The sequence below is a fragment of the Plecotus auritus genome (assembly GCF_963455305.1).
Source record: "Plecotus auritus genome assembly, chromosome: 9".
NCBI classification, from domain to species: domain Eukaryota; kingdom Metazoa; phylum Chordata; class Mammalia; order Chiroptera; family Vespertilionidae; genus Plecotus; species Plecotus auritus.
The window spans coordinates 36,120,654-36,137,303 of record NC_137783.1 but is presented as its reverse complement, the minus strand read 5'-3'; the positions used below and the strand labels follow the sequence as shown (position 1 = coordinate 36,137,303).

At 45.0% G+C, this 16,650-nt stretch overlaps 1 protein-coding gene across 1 annotated transcript in view; it reads left to right on the top strand.

Moving 5' to 3' along the window:
* Nucleotides 1-16,650, top strand: part of CCDC6 (coiled-coil domain containing 6) — a 117,232-nt gene that overhangs the window by 66,037 nt on the left and 34,545 nt on the right. The window contains exon 3 of the mRNA XM_080643031.1: nt 10,615-10,743. Coding sequence (XP_080499157.1) covers nt 10,615-10,743 — 129 coding nt within the window. The remainder of the gene's footprint in view (nt 1-10,614; nt 10,744-16,650) is intronic.

Sequence of the window (16,650 nt, the reverse complement as noted above, 5' to 3'; positions counted from 1 at the left end):
AAGAGAACCAAAGAGGTATCATAGGAAGTCACGTAAGGAGAACACAAGGACACACCAGAGTGGGAGAAGATATTTGCAACATATATAATTGACACAAAACTACAAACCAATAAGAAAACCCAGAATAAAATGGCAAGAGCCTTGAATGGGCTCTTCACATAATAAGCAGATAGCCAGTGGTCAGTAAACAAATGAGAAAGCACGCGACCCCATTAGTAATCAGGAAAGGTGAGATTAAGCACAAGACATGACTAGAGAATTCCCATGTACCGCTCTCAGAGAATGGAAACGGTTGCAGCCATTGTGACCTGGCAGTTCTACTCCTGGATATATTTCATAATATGTGCACCAGATGTGGAGCAGAATGTTCTTTGTGGCAGTGTTCATAACAGTAAAAAAACTAGAAATGCCCCAAATGCCCATCATTCATAGAGTGGATAGATTTGTTTATACTCACCAATGGGATTAAGGCAATAAAAATAGAAGTCACAATGACACTTAGTAATATGGGTGAATGAAGTCACAAGTTCATATAGCAGAAGAAGGTAGACAAAAAATGCAAAATTAATGTTTAGAAATAAATAGGCAGTAAAATTTCTTTTAAGAAAAAAAAAAAAAGATGCAAGGAAGCAAATACCTTAAGAATCAGTAGTGTGATTACCACTAGTTGATATTGGGCTGTGATCAGGAAGGGACACATGAGGCTTTGCAGGAGCTGGCAATGTTATATTACTTTATATGGGTGATGGTCACCTGAGGATACTATATCCATATACTAATGGTATTGTTTGTAGTTGCCTAGTTGTGCTCTTTTTGAGGTTGAATCTAAGGGAAAACAGCTTGTAGGAAGTGGAGATATTATTAGTCATCTAATTGGTGTTTGCATAGATAAGGTGTTCTCTAGATGCTCTGGGGTAGGATTGAGTAAGTCCCGGTCAGTGCCCTTCATAGAGCTGTAAAGGTGATTGAGAATGCGCCCAGGTGCTCAAGGGTCCCAACACGCATCAAGGGTAAGGGCAAAGGCTTTGAAGCTAGAGACCTAGGCTTTAATCCCGAATCTACCCCTTGCCAGCTAGAATATGGTGGTTTAGTGTATTGACGTACATAAAGTGCTTGGTACATAGTAACTAGTGCCTTGCAGCGTTAACCGCTTTTAGAAGTAGCTAATAGAAAGGATGTGAAAAACACAATGAACTAGGCATTAAAATGTACACCAAGTACACTGAGTGCTTGTCACAGCTTAAAGGAGGGGGAGTCTTCCTTGTGTTAGGGTGTGTGGGAAGACACTGGAAGATGTCTTTTGAGCCATTCCCCAGTTTCATAAAGTTTAAGGAGAAAGAGAGAGACTCAGGGACTCTAGGCAGAGGGCACGGTGTGACCAGGGGGTGGGGCAGGAAGTGTGCAATAGCTTGTGTTGGAGGGGTCCAGTGTGACCAGCGAGGCTGGCCATCTGCAAGCCCCTAGACCAGAGGAGCCTCCAGAAGTGTTGCCCAGCGTGGTGGGTTTCATTTTAAAATCTTGTAAAAAATGAGATTTGCCTTTATCAGCAGTTGCTACCACTCCATGTGCTTAGACCCATTCATTTTTTGTTTGCTAGATGCCTAGACTCTGAAGGCATTTATGTTTACAAACCTTCCTTAGGCTGTCAACTGGGCTGGGTGTGAAAATAGCATGAGAAAAGTATGGGAAACTTATGTGGAGGGACTTGAACGCCATGCTAACGAGTTAAATCCCAGGGAGCCATAAAGGGTTTTGAGCAGGGTGTTGAAGTAACAGGGTTTGTCTGCTCAGATGACCCGGGAGGCTTTGACAGTGACCCAGTGACGAGGAACCAAAGACCTGAACCAGATTGGGGCACGAGCTCAGAAAGAAGAGGGTGTGTTTGACAGCTCTTATGGAGGCTGACTTAACGGCATTGGGTAACATGCGACCTGAGGTGCTGACTGAGAATAATGGTTCCAGTAGCAGAAGAGGGAGGAGGTGGGAATTAGTGTGGGCATGGGAGGCATTAAGTGGTGATGTTCTCTCTGTTTGAGGTGGGAGGCTGACTTTCTGCTCAGGCCGCTCAGTGCAGCGGTTGTGAAAAGTTGGTTTTTGAGAGACTCAGTGTTCTGAGTCCCTTTGAACTTTTCTTCAAAGCTCATGTTAATAACATGATAATTGTTGACAGTTCAGTGACTTAATGTAGCTATTGTCTTATGGTGGCCTTTATGTAGTCCAAAGCAGATGGATGTGGGACTGTGGTTAGTACACAAGAGAGAAATATTAGTGTTGAAAGGGAAAACAGAGGCAGGGGCATCTTGAGTGTATTTTCAAGTTGCATCGAGGAAGCTGGGTCCTGAGGGTGGTGGCCGGAAGGTTCACCTCACTTGGCCTGGGCTGGATTAACAACAAGCCCAGACTTGGAAACACACATCATCGCCCAGCCCACCTGCATGTGCACCAATGGTGCATCTCTCAGGTGAACGATTCTCATTGCCTCTAGAATAAATGTAGTGAAGAGTTCCTGACTCTCTTCTATAAGAGGGCTGGATCACAGAAAGGTCACCAGAAAGCCTTGGCAAATGATATGGCAACAATTATTGAAAACTGAGTGGATGCTTATTTGTTAGCCTGTTTTAGGTCAAATTAACACTATACTTGTATTTTTTAATGGGCTGGAAGTTTGCTTTGAGATTCCACACATGGAATTGGATACAATAAATTGAAAATGCTCAAGTTTCAGTAGTACTTGGAATTTTATAGATTTAGAGTTATAGCGTTGCCGATGGCTTTTTCAGTTAATGTTAATAGATTTTTCATGCTGATTCCTAAGGAACAAATCTTTCTTTATGTAATCCTAATTCCAGTGAAAAGGTACTGCACCGCAGTGGATCATCTGTTATGTAATGTGTTTCACTTTCACAGCGCTGCCTTTTTTGTTAATGTTAACAATATATTGCACACAGAAGACTGGTCCGTAATGTTTGAGATTTACTTTATAAAAAGTGCATTTACAGAAAATTCTGATTTTGAAGAAAAAAAAACTTAATATACCTAAGCAAGCATTTTGCTTTAGGTATATTTAAGGCAAACACATGAGCTGTATTTTAAACACATTAATAGAATTTGCTTGACTATGTACTTCTTAGTTTGAATTCTTTTTGTTCTAGTTCAGGATGTTTTGACCTTCTTGGAAGATTTAAAATTGCTCATAAAAGCATTAAGGCTGATTAGAAACTGAAAATCATGCCTTGAGTTTTATGCCCATATTGAAAATGCTACTCTGAGATGAAACAGGAATTTATTTCTGATAGTTAGTCTTGGGCCACCCTCAACCAGGCTTCCTTTTAGGGTTTTTGTTTGTAGTGTCATGAGCTACAGCTTTAAAACAGGTGAATTCGGGGTATTGGTTTAAGCCCTATGGGGCCAAATGGTTTGAATTTGCATGGTATCTATTTAAAATACAAATAATTTCTGAATTTTTCTCATGCAAACTGTAATGAGGCAAACTCTATGGTTATTAGTTTCCTCAAGATTCCTTCCCCCTTCTTGTTCATCTTAATTCTCATCTCGTGGATTTTTTTTTTGGGGGGGGAAGAGGGTGGTTTCTGTATTTCTCTCTCTGTTTATCTTTTTATTGCTGGATTCTTTGTTTCAAGGAAGAAGCATATTTTCTGTTCCCAGTGTTCTGTTCAGAAACTTTATGCCCTGCTTTTGCATTGCATGTCACCTGAGAGATGGCAGAACACAGCAGGCAGCAAAGCTGTTCGTTTCATCTGTCTTTTGGGGAAGATGAAAACTGAGTTTTTGGCAAACAGATCTCAGGATGACTTGATCTTTTCCAAATGGGTTAGTATAACCCAGGGACCTAACTGGAGTTCTGGTAACGACAGCTTTACCATCAAATTTCCCTTGGGGTATAGCTTTTGAGAGGGAAAAACCTCTTAAATGGAGAGCTTTTACAGATTTATTAATCAGATATTGGTAGAATTACACCATCTGTCCCAATGTGAATATTTTCCAGTAAGCCAAGGAGAACCTTCTCTTTTTTAAGATTAATATTGGTGGGAAAGAGATTTTCCAGCTTTAGATCGCATCCTTTATTGTGTTAATTTCCCTCAGGACCGAAGCCTGACCTTAAAAAAGGATGAGGGGGCATTCTTTCAAATAAAAATAGCAGCAATTGAAAACATTGGAGGAAAACACAGCTTTAACAAAAAAGCTTTAGCAAATGATTTAAAGGTTGTAAAATGCATTTTTCTAAAACCAGTAGATATCATTTAAGCTTAGTGTTGATAAACATTTTTAGGTTAGGATTAATAGATCCTCCCTTCCCCCAACTGATGGACAGAGTATGGCGTAACCTGCACCCGCAGCCTGGACATTCCTGAGCACCTAACCAGGCACCTTATATGGACTATACATTGAACCACCAATCAGCACCTGCTAAATATCCTAGCTTTTGATTCCTAAGTACCTAAGTGCCCAATCATGTGCCTTATATGAAACCACCAATCAGCGCGTGCTGAGTACCCTAAGCCCCATCCCTTCCCATTCCTCCCCTCAAAAGGCATGTTCACCTCTGCACTTGTTGCTGTTCTCCCCTTACGAGACAGCCCGGCAGGGTCCTTCTCCTCTAATAAAGTCTGTAGTCCTGGTTTTTCGGCCCCTCTCTCTCACATTCTTTCATTTGGTGCCAAAACCCGGGAGAGGTGCATGGGAGCGTGGACGATCTTCATACCTAGCCCTGAGCTTCTGACTCCTGCTCTGGCTTTGCACGGTGGCATGGTTCTGAGTTGATTGGCCCACTCTGGACACCTCTCGAACCCTACCATACCAGGGCACGTGGGGATCTCGTCGCTTTCTCACCGGTAGGCTTCAGGGACTCCTCCCCCTCCCCCCTGCATTGTTCCCTTGACCTGAAAGGGCCTCAGAGTTTCCCGTCTACTCGGCTACACGTTCTACGAAAGCCCAGGCGCCTGGCCGGGAAACTCTGCTCTACTCCACGGGAAAGGTCTCGGGGTGATGACCTTGGAACCTTCTCTCGTCTCTCTCTCTACAGGTTGGCTGAGGGAAAGGAGGACGCTTCTTGTTCCCTCCCCAACTTCCCGGTGGCCCTTCCCTCCGGTCATGGGGACCTCTCAGTCCAAACCCCCTCTACACACCCTTAGGAAGTCTCCTCGCCAATCTCTCGACCCTTGGTCTTTCTGGCTACATCAAACCAAAGAAGCTCTACCTGGCCACAATGTAAACTCGACAATGTCTCTGTGGCCCGAAAACGGCACTTTCGATTCCAATATCCTCCAAGACCTAGATAATTTTTGCCACCGGACAGGGAGGCCTCAGAGATCCCTACGAACAGGCTTTCCCCCCTCCACCCCCGCTCTCGCCCCTCGCTTTACTCCTCATGTTCCACCCATCAGATCCTCCTTGCAAAGTCCTCTTTGTCCTCTCAGATCGGTCCTCAGCCCCTTTCTCTGTCTTCTGACTTTTTCTACCCAGCCGATCATTCATCTCCACCTCGCCCACACCCTGCCGCAGAATCCGCACCCCATGCTCTACCTCTGAGAACTCTAACCGCCCACCCCCTGTGCGCTCTCCGCCGAATCTCCACTCCCGTGACCGCCAGCAACCTAATTCACAGGTGGCTGGCCATTCCCTTCTCACTTTCTGATCTTCCGGAGAGCCCAAATCCTGAGAACGTGAGCTTCAAAACAGCCTTTCCCATCTAACACTCATTCTCAGGCCACCCAAAGACTGCCTTCTTCAACAGCCTCTTCTATTCCCACGTCCATTCTACCCCTGAGGAAGGCAGCAGGAACTGAGGACATACTCTTGAGTCCATGTCCCATTCTCTATGTCCAGCCTCACAGATTGAGAGGCATCTCAGGTTTATTTTTCCACTGACCCGACCATCTTTACTCCCCCGACATACGCCACAACTTCAAAAAATAGATACAGGTCCACAAACACCACAAAAAGACCTCGTTAACCTGGCCTTTAAGGTCTTTAATAATAGAGACGAGGAGACCCAAATCCAAAATCAAAGGCGAGATCAGGCCATGGCTGAGGCCCAGAAGGCGGCCTTTCAGCTCCTAGCCACCGCTTTCAAACCCCAAACGAAGTGCCAGTCCTCCAACCGTGGGTAATTCAGGGGCTAAGCCTCCTCCAGGCCCATGCTTCAAATGCAGCAAGGAAAGACACTGAGCCAAGTCCTGCTCAAACCCGAGACCCCCGCCTGGGCCCTGCCCAAGGTGCAGAGGGGAAGGCCACTGGAAATCAGACTGTAGTCTGGCTCCTCCAGGTCTGGCCTTAGCCAGTCCAGCATGGCCACCCTCTGGATCCGGTTTGGAGCTCCCAGACCTCCTGGGACTGGCCACCGAAGAAGCTGCCCAGGCCCTGACAGGGCCCCAGACTTACATCACCAGGACAGAACCTCGGGTAACAACTGTGGTGGCAGGTAAGCCGATCTCCTTTTAATCGACACTGGGGCCACTTATTCTGCCCTCTCTGAATTCGCTGGGACCCTTGTCCCCTCCTCAGTCTCTATTATGGGGGTTGAAGGATTAGCCTCACAGCCATTAGCCACCTCACGTCTACACTGCATCTTACCAAATTCCCCCATTCACTCTTTTCTCATTCTACTTCGGTGCCCGGCCAGGGCTACCATGCATCCCCTCATAAAGCCCAGTTGTCCCAAACCACAGTTACCTACCTCAGTTTCACTCTCTGGACCCACAAGGCCGAGCCATTCCTGGGACTGTAAATGCTTTATCTCCTTATCTCCTCTAAGACTGTCCCCTCCTCTGAACAAGAAATTTTCTCCTTTCTCAGGCTCACTGGGTACTCTCGCCTCCGGGTTCACAACTGTAGTCTTCTTGCAAAGCTCCTCTATGACATGACATGGCGAAGGGACCCCCCTCACTGAGCCTTTAGATCTCACCCCTTTAATGCTCTGAAAACTGCTCTGACCTCAGCGCCTTCTCACCCCGCCCCCTCCCCCACTCCACCCTTCCCAAAGAACAACTTTCTTGACTGCACAGGCTTATCAGAAACTGAAACCTTTATCTCTAGGAAAAATGCGGCAGTTTTAAAATTCAAGCGGCTAGAGGCCTGGAAACAGGCTGCGGGGCCTACTCCCTCCTCCCCCTGCCTTTTCTCCAGCCTCATCTTCCACGGCTCCTGTCCTTCCCTTTCTCTTTTCCCTGGATAACAGTCCATTCTAACATTCCCTCCCACTTTCACTGCAACACAATCTCAATCACTCATCTGTCACCCCTTATTGGAAGCGCCATGGCGACTACTCTCTCAGCTTGGAGTGCGGAACTAGAAAAAGGAATCTCATACCCTTTAGTCCACCTCTTCTCCTTATACCTATCAGCTTGTCTCCGTGATCAGGGATTTTTCTTCTTCCTCTGTGGGGAAAACACATACATGTCTCCCCATCAGCTGGACAGGAACCTGTACTCTCGTCTGTCTCACCCATGTAGATGTAGCTCCCAGTGATCAGTCTTTACCTGTCCCCATAACCCACCATATCTGACACAAAAGAGGAGTCCAGATAATCCCTCTCCTCCTAACCCTCGGCATCACAGCAGGGGTTGGAACTGCCATGGGGAACTTAACCACTGCTCTACCTATTTTGAAACCCTGTCTCAGGACCTACAACAGACATGTGGATGCCCAGCAAGGGGCAAAACTGGGAAAACAAGAACCTTACCCCCAGGGTAACCTATTCTCCCCTTTCATATCACTAGTGAGGCAACTGAGACCCCTCCTCTTTTCCCCCCTAAAAATGACATCTAGGTCTCAGTTGTATTTAAGCTCCAAGCCCAGAAAAGCAGCAAAACCAGACAAGTGACGCTGTGGCAGCCTCAGGACCAGCTTTTACCTCCCAAGTGACTCAACAGGACCGCTCTCGATACTTCACCAACCAGTCTCTTGGGGAAATCATGCTGCTGCACCCCTCGTCCTTAGCAGCAGTAGCACTACAGAACTGGCGCACTTCAGATCTCTTGACAGCAGAAAAAGGGGGTGCCTGTGTCTTTCTTGGGAAAGAATGCTGCTACTTTGTAAATGAATCAGGAATTGTCAAAGATCATATTAAATCCCTCCGGGACAGGATTGACCAAAGACGATGTAACCAGCTAGAAGGGGGGTATGCCATCTTTGGCTCACTTACCCCATGGCTCCTCCCACTATTAGGCCCACTGGTATTTATTCTTTTAATTTTGCTCTTTGGCCCCTGTCTCATGCACTGATTCACTAGTTTTTTGCAGAACAGAATGCAGGCGTTCGCCAACCAGAAGGTGGGAGAGATCTATCTGGCCTTGAATTCAGAACCTAGAGACACCTATGTCACCAGAATCTTTGAGACCCCCGGGTAGACGCCCCTGACAACACCCCCTCTCAGCAGGAAGTAGCTATGGAAGACGGACCTTCACCCCCTGACCTTGCCTGGACTCTCAAGTGTTTTTTTTTTAACATTACCAAAAGCCTGGAATAATAGATCCTCCCTTCCCCCAACTGATGGACAGAGTATGACGTAACCTGCACCTGCAGCCTGGACATTCCTGAGCACCTAACCAGGCACCTTATATGGACTGTACATTGAACCACCAATCAGCACCTGCCAAATACCCTAAACTTCTGATTCCTAAGTACCTAAGTGCCCAATCATGTGCCTAATATGAAACCACCAATCAGCGCATGCTGAGTACCCTAAGCCCCATCCCTTCCCATTCCTCCCCTCAAAAGGCGTGTTCCCCTCTGCACTTGTTGCTGTTCTCCCCTTACGAGACAGCCCGGCAGGGTCCTTCTCCTCTAATAAAGCCTGTAGTCCTGGTTTTTCGGCCTCTTCTCTCTCATTCTTTCAAGGATAATATCTCAACTATAGCATAGTATCCACAGATAGATGTACCCATTTTGCTGGGTTGTTTTTTTTTTTTTTCCTCATAAGTCATATTTTTCCCATTTGGACCTTTTGTGTCTGAAATGCCAGGAACTCTTCTTGTTCTCTGTCCATTCTCAGTTCTTTTAATTACTGCTTGATCTTGCAGAACCTGAGTTGTAAAGAGCTAGCTAAAAATAGACTTGTCACTGTAAGCACCTCCTCACATCTGCTTTTTTTCTGGGTCCCTGCAAGGTTGACCAGCTTTTTCTTTCTTTCTTACATTTTTAGTTGCATATCAAAAACAGTTGGAGGAAAAACAGCATCTGTTTAGTCAACATTTTCAGTGTTAGAAGATGATGTTGGATTTTAATCTTTTTTTTTTAAACCAAATCTGTGCATTCAGAGCAGTGGAAATCGCCGGAGGTGGCAGGGTCAGGTAGCCATTTAGAGGCTGATCAGGTCCTGGTGAGCCTGCTCTGTTGTCCATCGCACCCTCTGCAGGGTTTACAAAGAGACACGGCATCCCCTGGGCGAGCCTGCGAGGTGTCATTTTCTGTGCTTAATCATTTGACTTTCCAATCCAAGGGTGCACTAGGCATGAGTGGGTGGAGGAGTCTAGAGTTGACCTTCTTAGGTTTGCTTAGTATCCAGTGGGAGAACACGTTTGGTGTTCAGAGTGGGGTTTTGGTTCCAGGTTCTGCTGCTTTCTATCTGAATTGTCTTGGTCCAGGAACCTTTTTGTGACATAAAAAGTGGGGGTGATCATGCCTGCCTAACGCATGTGAAGGCCTGGGATACAGCGTCTGTGCAAAGAAATGCATTTGAAGGGAAACAAGGGAGCAGTGTCATCTTAAACCAAATTAAACGGGATGTGCTTCCTTGTGTTTCCATAGCTTTTACTTAATCTCCCCTGGGTTCTGAAAGCAGCCGGCCCCTGCCCATTGTTTCTCCAATCCCTGCATGGATCAGCAACCCCACCCCTCCCCCCACTTGAGAATGTCCAAAGAGCGCTTGGTTACTGTTGAAAACCCCACTTGCCTTGTGTCCACTGGGTTTCTATTATTCCTTTTTGAAGGTTGGAGTAAATTATATCTTTTGTATTTTCTCTTCCAACTTATTTAATTGCATAAATAAGAGGCTTTCCCCCTCTTGGTTTTTAAGAAAGATGGTAGGAGGTATGATGTATGATCTCATTATAGAAAGATAATGAATTATTTTTGCCAAAGCATGTTCTCCAGTACATTGGGAAATAGCATTCAGAATAATTTAGTAAGTATGTGTTGTGATTGTAACATTTATTTCCTCTCTACACACATTATATAACTCTGAGCAAGCTGTGTAATTCATTTACTGACAGTACAAAATTTTAATTTATTAATTTTTATGCCTATGGTTATATGTTAAAAAGTAAGTTTCTTTCCTTACCTCATTCCCTAGCCTCCCAGTTCCTCTCTACAGAGGCAACCACTTACATTTTTAAAAATTGAAATCCGTGTAATCGTGGTTTGATGCTCATAATGTATTTGTCCTTTCATCTCGGCCTTTGGTTCAGATCGAGTGCCTGTGCGTGTGTGCAGTGTAATTGCTGGTTCTAAGTTAGGGGACCAGCGAGGAGCAGTTACTAGGCACACGTTGGCATGTCTGAGCAGAGGTGAGCAGGCTCTTGCGGTGATGTCTCTCAGTGTAACCACCTCTGGAGCCGGGGTTTCCACAGCATCTGTGTGTTTTTCACTTTCCAGTTGCAGCATGAGAAAGCCGAACTAGAACAGCACCTCGAGCAGGAGCAGGAATTCCAGGTCAACAAACTGATGAAGAAAATTAAGAAGCTGGAGAATGATACCATTTCTAAGCAGCTGACCTTAGAGCAGGTAAGCATTGAAAGCTCTCGCGACACATCCCCCCTCACATCACCCACTGTTCTTTCAAGCCTTAGGGTGCCCTGAGGACTGTCAGGGAAGAACATTTCTCAGCTCTTCCTTCCCATGGGGGAGACTTCATTTCTGAAGGTCTGCACAGCACCTGCTCACTCTCACGCACACTTTCTCTTTCTCTAACCCCAGTGAACAAACCTTGAGGAGAAGTGTTGTGTTGTTCTGATTGATAGGCAGGAAACGTTAGGTTCCTATTTGCAAAGGGGTAAGATTGTGTTTTTAACCACAGGATAGTTTCTGTGAAAGTTCCCAAGACAAGTGTTGCTTCTATTTCAAGGGTTTTTCAGAACAAACGTTAGCCTTTTTTTTTCTTTTTTTTTTTTTAATTACTAGCAACCCTATATGAACTCTGTCTTCTCCCGCCTAGATTTGTGGATTCAGATATGGAATCAGAGACTCGGTTGCACACCTGATTCAGCCACTAACTAGTTGTATGACCTTGAATTAACTTCATTTCTCAGGGCCCAAGTTTTCCATTTGTAAACAGAGAAGGACAAACTAAATTCAGGAATGCTAAGCTTAGAAAGGTGCAAAAGGAAGACAGGAACAGTGCATAATCTCCTTGTCCATTGCCCTTGGCAGACGTTGGTATATGGTTGAGCCCTTGCCTGAGGAGTCCAGACTGGCTCTTAGACTCCAGCACGTAGAACTGTGGGCAGCGGTGATTGGTCCACACAGGTTGGTGTGTCAGACAAAATTACCTGTCAGTCCTTGGCCTACATCCTCCTTCATGCTTTCCCCCACTGTAGTGTCCTGAAATTTTATTTCCCCTGAGACAGATAAGAGGCTGATCACAGTGTCTGTTATCTGGTTTCCATATAAAATTCAATATATTGATTAACACCTTCCAGCTCTTTGTAATTTGGATCCCGATTGCCAGTTTGATGATTTGTCTAACCCTTTCATGCAAAGTTATCCCATCCCTAGGCTCTCTGTGTATCCATGCTGACTGGTTCTTAAGTCACCCTCAGAACCACACTAGCTTCTTCATTACGCCTGCGAATGAATGGTGATGGAAATGCAAGGTTTGAGAAGAAGTCAGGGTTTGTTTGAAACTTACCTAGCTGACTTTGCATGTTATTCTTGACCCTACCTATATGTGAAAGAGAAGAATGTGACTGGGTTTTCCAAGACTATGAATAATGGCCCTAAAAATATTTTCTCTATCCCTTTCAGATAAAAGGAAAAAAAAAAAGTTCCATTCCCAAGGTTTTGCTATTTTATACATATTCAGAGTAATCTATTTTTACCACTTATCTTCAGAATTCAGGTGCAATATCTAAATTTAGAAGGCTCCTCCTCCCCCCACAGTTTAAAAACATTTTGTTCTAAAGTTCACCTGTTTAATTCTCAGGATAGACAATAGCCAGTTAGTTCTATTCAAGTTAAAGCTTTGAAGATTCTCGTTAAGTCCCTGATACACCAAGTACTTGTTAGTGGTACTCGTGAATAAAGAATTAGCCAGATGACATTCTCACAGTAGTTGGTATTGTGAGAACTTCACGTGGCCATGGCCTTCACAGTGAAGGTGGTCAATAATGGAAACAGCTTTGCTCTTGTATTTGTTCACAGGCTCCTAAGATCTTGGGATGAGGGCTGTAACCCCCAGGATGGCCACAAGGGGGAGGTAGTAGCCTAGTGTCAGAGAGAGAAGGGCAGTCTCATCCCAGAGTCCCTGAGAGAGGCGGTGGCTTGCTGCACCCCCTTAAGCCTCTTTAGTGATTTCACTAACTGAACCCCTTTAAAATGAGGCCCAAGGCACACATTCTCTCTGAGCTAATGACTTAGTGCGTTTTTAGGTTATTTCAGACCTCAACAGTAAAGAGGTGGATTTCCACAACAGAATACATGTTTTGCTAAGACCTGTACCAGAAATACACCTCAGATCCCGGATATCAAGTTCCTGTTTTAATTAACATGGAGAAATTGAACATAATCATAAAACTTTCCCCTATTTGTTTTGGATATGTTCAGGATGAGTAAACGTTGGAGATTTTACTTCGTATTTTGTTTCGCTATAAATAATTGTAGTCAGTGTTTAGGGGAAATGTTTATTTTTTCCCTCCGGTGGGAATAAATCTATTTTATGTTTCCTTGGATGTGATCTGACCCTCTCTGTGGTCATCTCTTGGGATTATCATCTGTATTATATTCAGTACTAGAGGCCCGGTGCACGGGGGGTGTCCATCAGCCCAGCCTGAACCCTCTCCAATCTGGGACCCCTTTCACAATCCAAGACTGCTGGCTCCCAACCACTCACCTGCCTGCCTGCCTGATTGCCCTTAACCACTTCTGCCTGCCAGCCTGATCACCCCCTAACCACTCCCCTGCCAGTTTGATCGACACCTAACTGCTCCCCGGTCGGCCTGATTGCCCCTAACTACCCTCCCCTGCAGGCCTGGTCACCCCTAACTGCCCTCCCCTGCAGGCCTGGTTGCCCCCAACTGCCCTCCCCTGCTGGCCCAGTCACTCCTAACTGCCCTCCCCTGCTGGCCTGGTCACCCCTAACGGTCCTCCCTTGCCAGCCTGGTCGCTCCTAACTGCCCTCCCCTGCAGGCCTGGTCCCCCCCAACTGCCCTCCCCTGCAGGCCTGGGTCCCCCCCCAACTGCCTTCCTTTGTTGGCCTGGTCCCCCCCAACTGCCCTCCCCTGCAGGCCTGGGTCCCCCCCCAACTGCCTTCCTTTGTTGGCCTGGTCCCCCGCAACTGCCCTCCTTTGTTGGCCTGGTCACCCCCAACTGCCCTCCTCTGCTGGCCTGGTCACCCCCAACTGCCCTCCTCTGCTGGCCTGGTCACCCCTAACTGCCCACAACTGCCCTCCCCTGCTGGCCATCTTGTGGCAGCCATCTTGTGACCACATGGGGCAGCCATCTTTGACCACATGGGGCAGCCATCTTGTGTCTTGGAATGACGGTCAATTTGCATATTACTCTTATTAGATAGGATGTCGTCATCTATGTTATATAATGTATCCTGTCCTAGACATTATTACCCGAAGAGCAAAGCCATGCACTACCCTCTGCTTTATAATGGTTAGTGTGTAGTACATGCCTTTGCTCTTCTATCTGACAAACTAAAATTAGAAGCTATTTGAAGGTGACTTTCGAGGTGCCTCATGCCCTACCCGTTTTGCCAGAAGAAGTGTGGATTTGGACAGGTGACTGAGGAGTGGTCTTTTCTATTTTGAAAGGCAGGTCAGTGTAGTGTTCAGGGCCTGGGCACAGTGCTTTTAAGAAACCAGGTGTGACCTGTTTCCTCTGCTTAATATCTTAGTTCACTTTCTTTTTTATTGTAACCTCTTTATTGAGATATAATTCACATACCGTACAAATCACCCATTTAAAATGTATAATCCAGTGGTTTCCAGCATATTCGAAGTTGTATAGCCATAATCACAATCAGTTTTAGACCATTTTCATCAGCTCAGAAAGAAACCTTGTACCCTTCAGCTGCTGCTCAGTCTCCTCTCCCCCTTAAGCAAGAACCACTCCACTGTCTGTCTCTGTATACTTGCCCATTCTGGAGACTTTATATACATGGAATCATATAGTACGTGCTCTGTTGTGATTGTGATCTTTCAGTTATATAATGTTTTCATCCATGTTGTAGCATGTGTCAGTACTTCATTCCTTTCCTGGCCATATAACGTTCCACTGTGTGGACATACCATATTTTGTTTAGACATTCATCATTTGATGTTCATTTGTTTTGTTTCAACCATTTGGTTATAAGTAATTCTGCTGTGAACATTCATAGACAATCTTTTGTGTGGGCACCTGTTTTCATTTTTCTTAGACACATATCTAGGAGTGGAATTGCTGTGGTATCTCTGTTTACCTTTTGCAGGGATTGCTAGACTGTTCTCCAAAGTGGCTGCACCATACTGATGATGAAGTGGTATCTCCTGCGGGTTTATAGTTCCCTGATGGCTAATGATGTTGAAACCCGCCATTTGTGTATCTTCTTAGAAAAAAATGTCTCTTAGAGATCTTTTTATTATTAAATTCTAAGAGTTCCTTATATTCTAGATCCAAGTGCCTTATCAGATATATCATTTGAAAATATTTTCTCCTATTCTGTGTGTGTTTTTCACTTTCTTGATCATGTGCTTTGAAGCATGGACATTTTTAATTCTGGTGAAGTCCAATTTATCCATTTCTTCCTTTTGTTGCGTTTGCTTTTGGTGTCATATATTAGAATCGATTGCCAAATCGGAGGTCATGAAGATTTATCCTTATGTTTTCTTCTAAGAGTTTGATACTTTTGGCTCTTACATTTAGGTTTTGATCCATTCGAGTTAATTTTTATGTATAGTGTGAGGTAGGGGTCCAAATTCATTCTCTTGCGTGTGGCTATCCCATTGTCCCAGTCAGTTCATTTTTGAGCCTCAGGTTCCTCATCTATAAAATGGCAATGGTAGCAAACTTATGTTAGATGCCATGAATGAGAGTGAGTGTAAGGTGATTCACAAAATGCCTGCTATGTAAGCACTCAACATGAGTTGGATGCTGCTGTTAATTTATAAATAATTCATATTTTGAACCTAATGGGTTGCATGTGCGGAAGGAATATTGGAAGGCCTTCTACCAGGGGTTTGTGTTGGCCATAACATGTTTGTTTTAAAGGTGTAGCTTGGATTTGTAATGGCTTTTAAGTGGGCTCCTGCCCACTCCCTGTAAAGCAGAACTTAACAGGGTTTGAGACTCAGTCTTGGGCATTTTTTGAAAGTAGGCCCCAGTTACCTCACAAGGCAGAAGGCCCTCATGTAAGTTTCTCTCCAAAAGTCAGGCCTTCGGCATGGACACTTAATTAGTCAGATATATTTTTCTCTTAGGCCCAGAGTCTGGGATCCTTTCATTCTTCAAGTAGGGAATGTTAAGCTTCATCATCAAGGTCTCTGTGCTATAAATGGTATGTTCTGTTGGTGTTTTGCAATATATGAATCCACAGAATTTTAGATCTGGAAAACTAAAATCAAGAGGCAGTGGGGAAATCATGAGAAAACCCAGAGGCAGGGGCATCGGGTCTCCTCCCAGGCTTTGGAACAACAGCCTCCTGCTCCCCTCTCCTCTGAAAAAGCAGTGGAGGTGGCATCGTGTGACTTGCCGCTTGATGATCGACCAGTTGGCTTGTAAGTGGCCTAACCTGCTTACACTGCTTTTTCAGAAATGGAAACCCAGACGGGGAGCAGGAGGTGTTCCTCAAGATGCACGGCTAAGGAGTTCTTAATCATTTATTTTAGCTACCTTTTGGGCATTTATTTAGCATTCTGAAAATAATGTAGAAAAGCATGTTCAGAATAATGTGAAAGTATGAGGCCTTTGCTGCACTGATAGTATTAGTCTAGCAGTGGTCGGCAAACTCATTGGTCAACAGAGCCAAATATCAACAGTACAACGATTGAAATTTCTTTTGAGAGCTGAAAACCGACTTCTGCACATGGGCCACAAAGTTTCAATCACACTGTATGTGCGCGCCCGCACGTGGTATTTTGTGGAAGAGCCACACTCAAGGGGCCAAAGAGCCGCATGTGGCTCGCGAGCCGCAGTTTGCCGTCCGCTGGTCTAATGAACTGGATTAATCTAGTCAACAGGACGTTAGTGCTCCTGGGGGCTCTTAACAAACACTGGTGGTGGCCCTGATTTAAAGACTTTTGTTCAAATATGTGTTCACTGTCAGTCACTTATTTGGTATTCACATTTTTCTAGGTAAGAACATTTAGAACTTGGAATATTCTCTGTGTCAACAAATCTTGATCTGAATGATTTCTGCCAACTAGGAAGGATTTTTCTTCTCTGGAGAAGGGTAACTAGCATTAAAAGGCATGCATTCATTTATTTATTAAA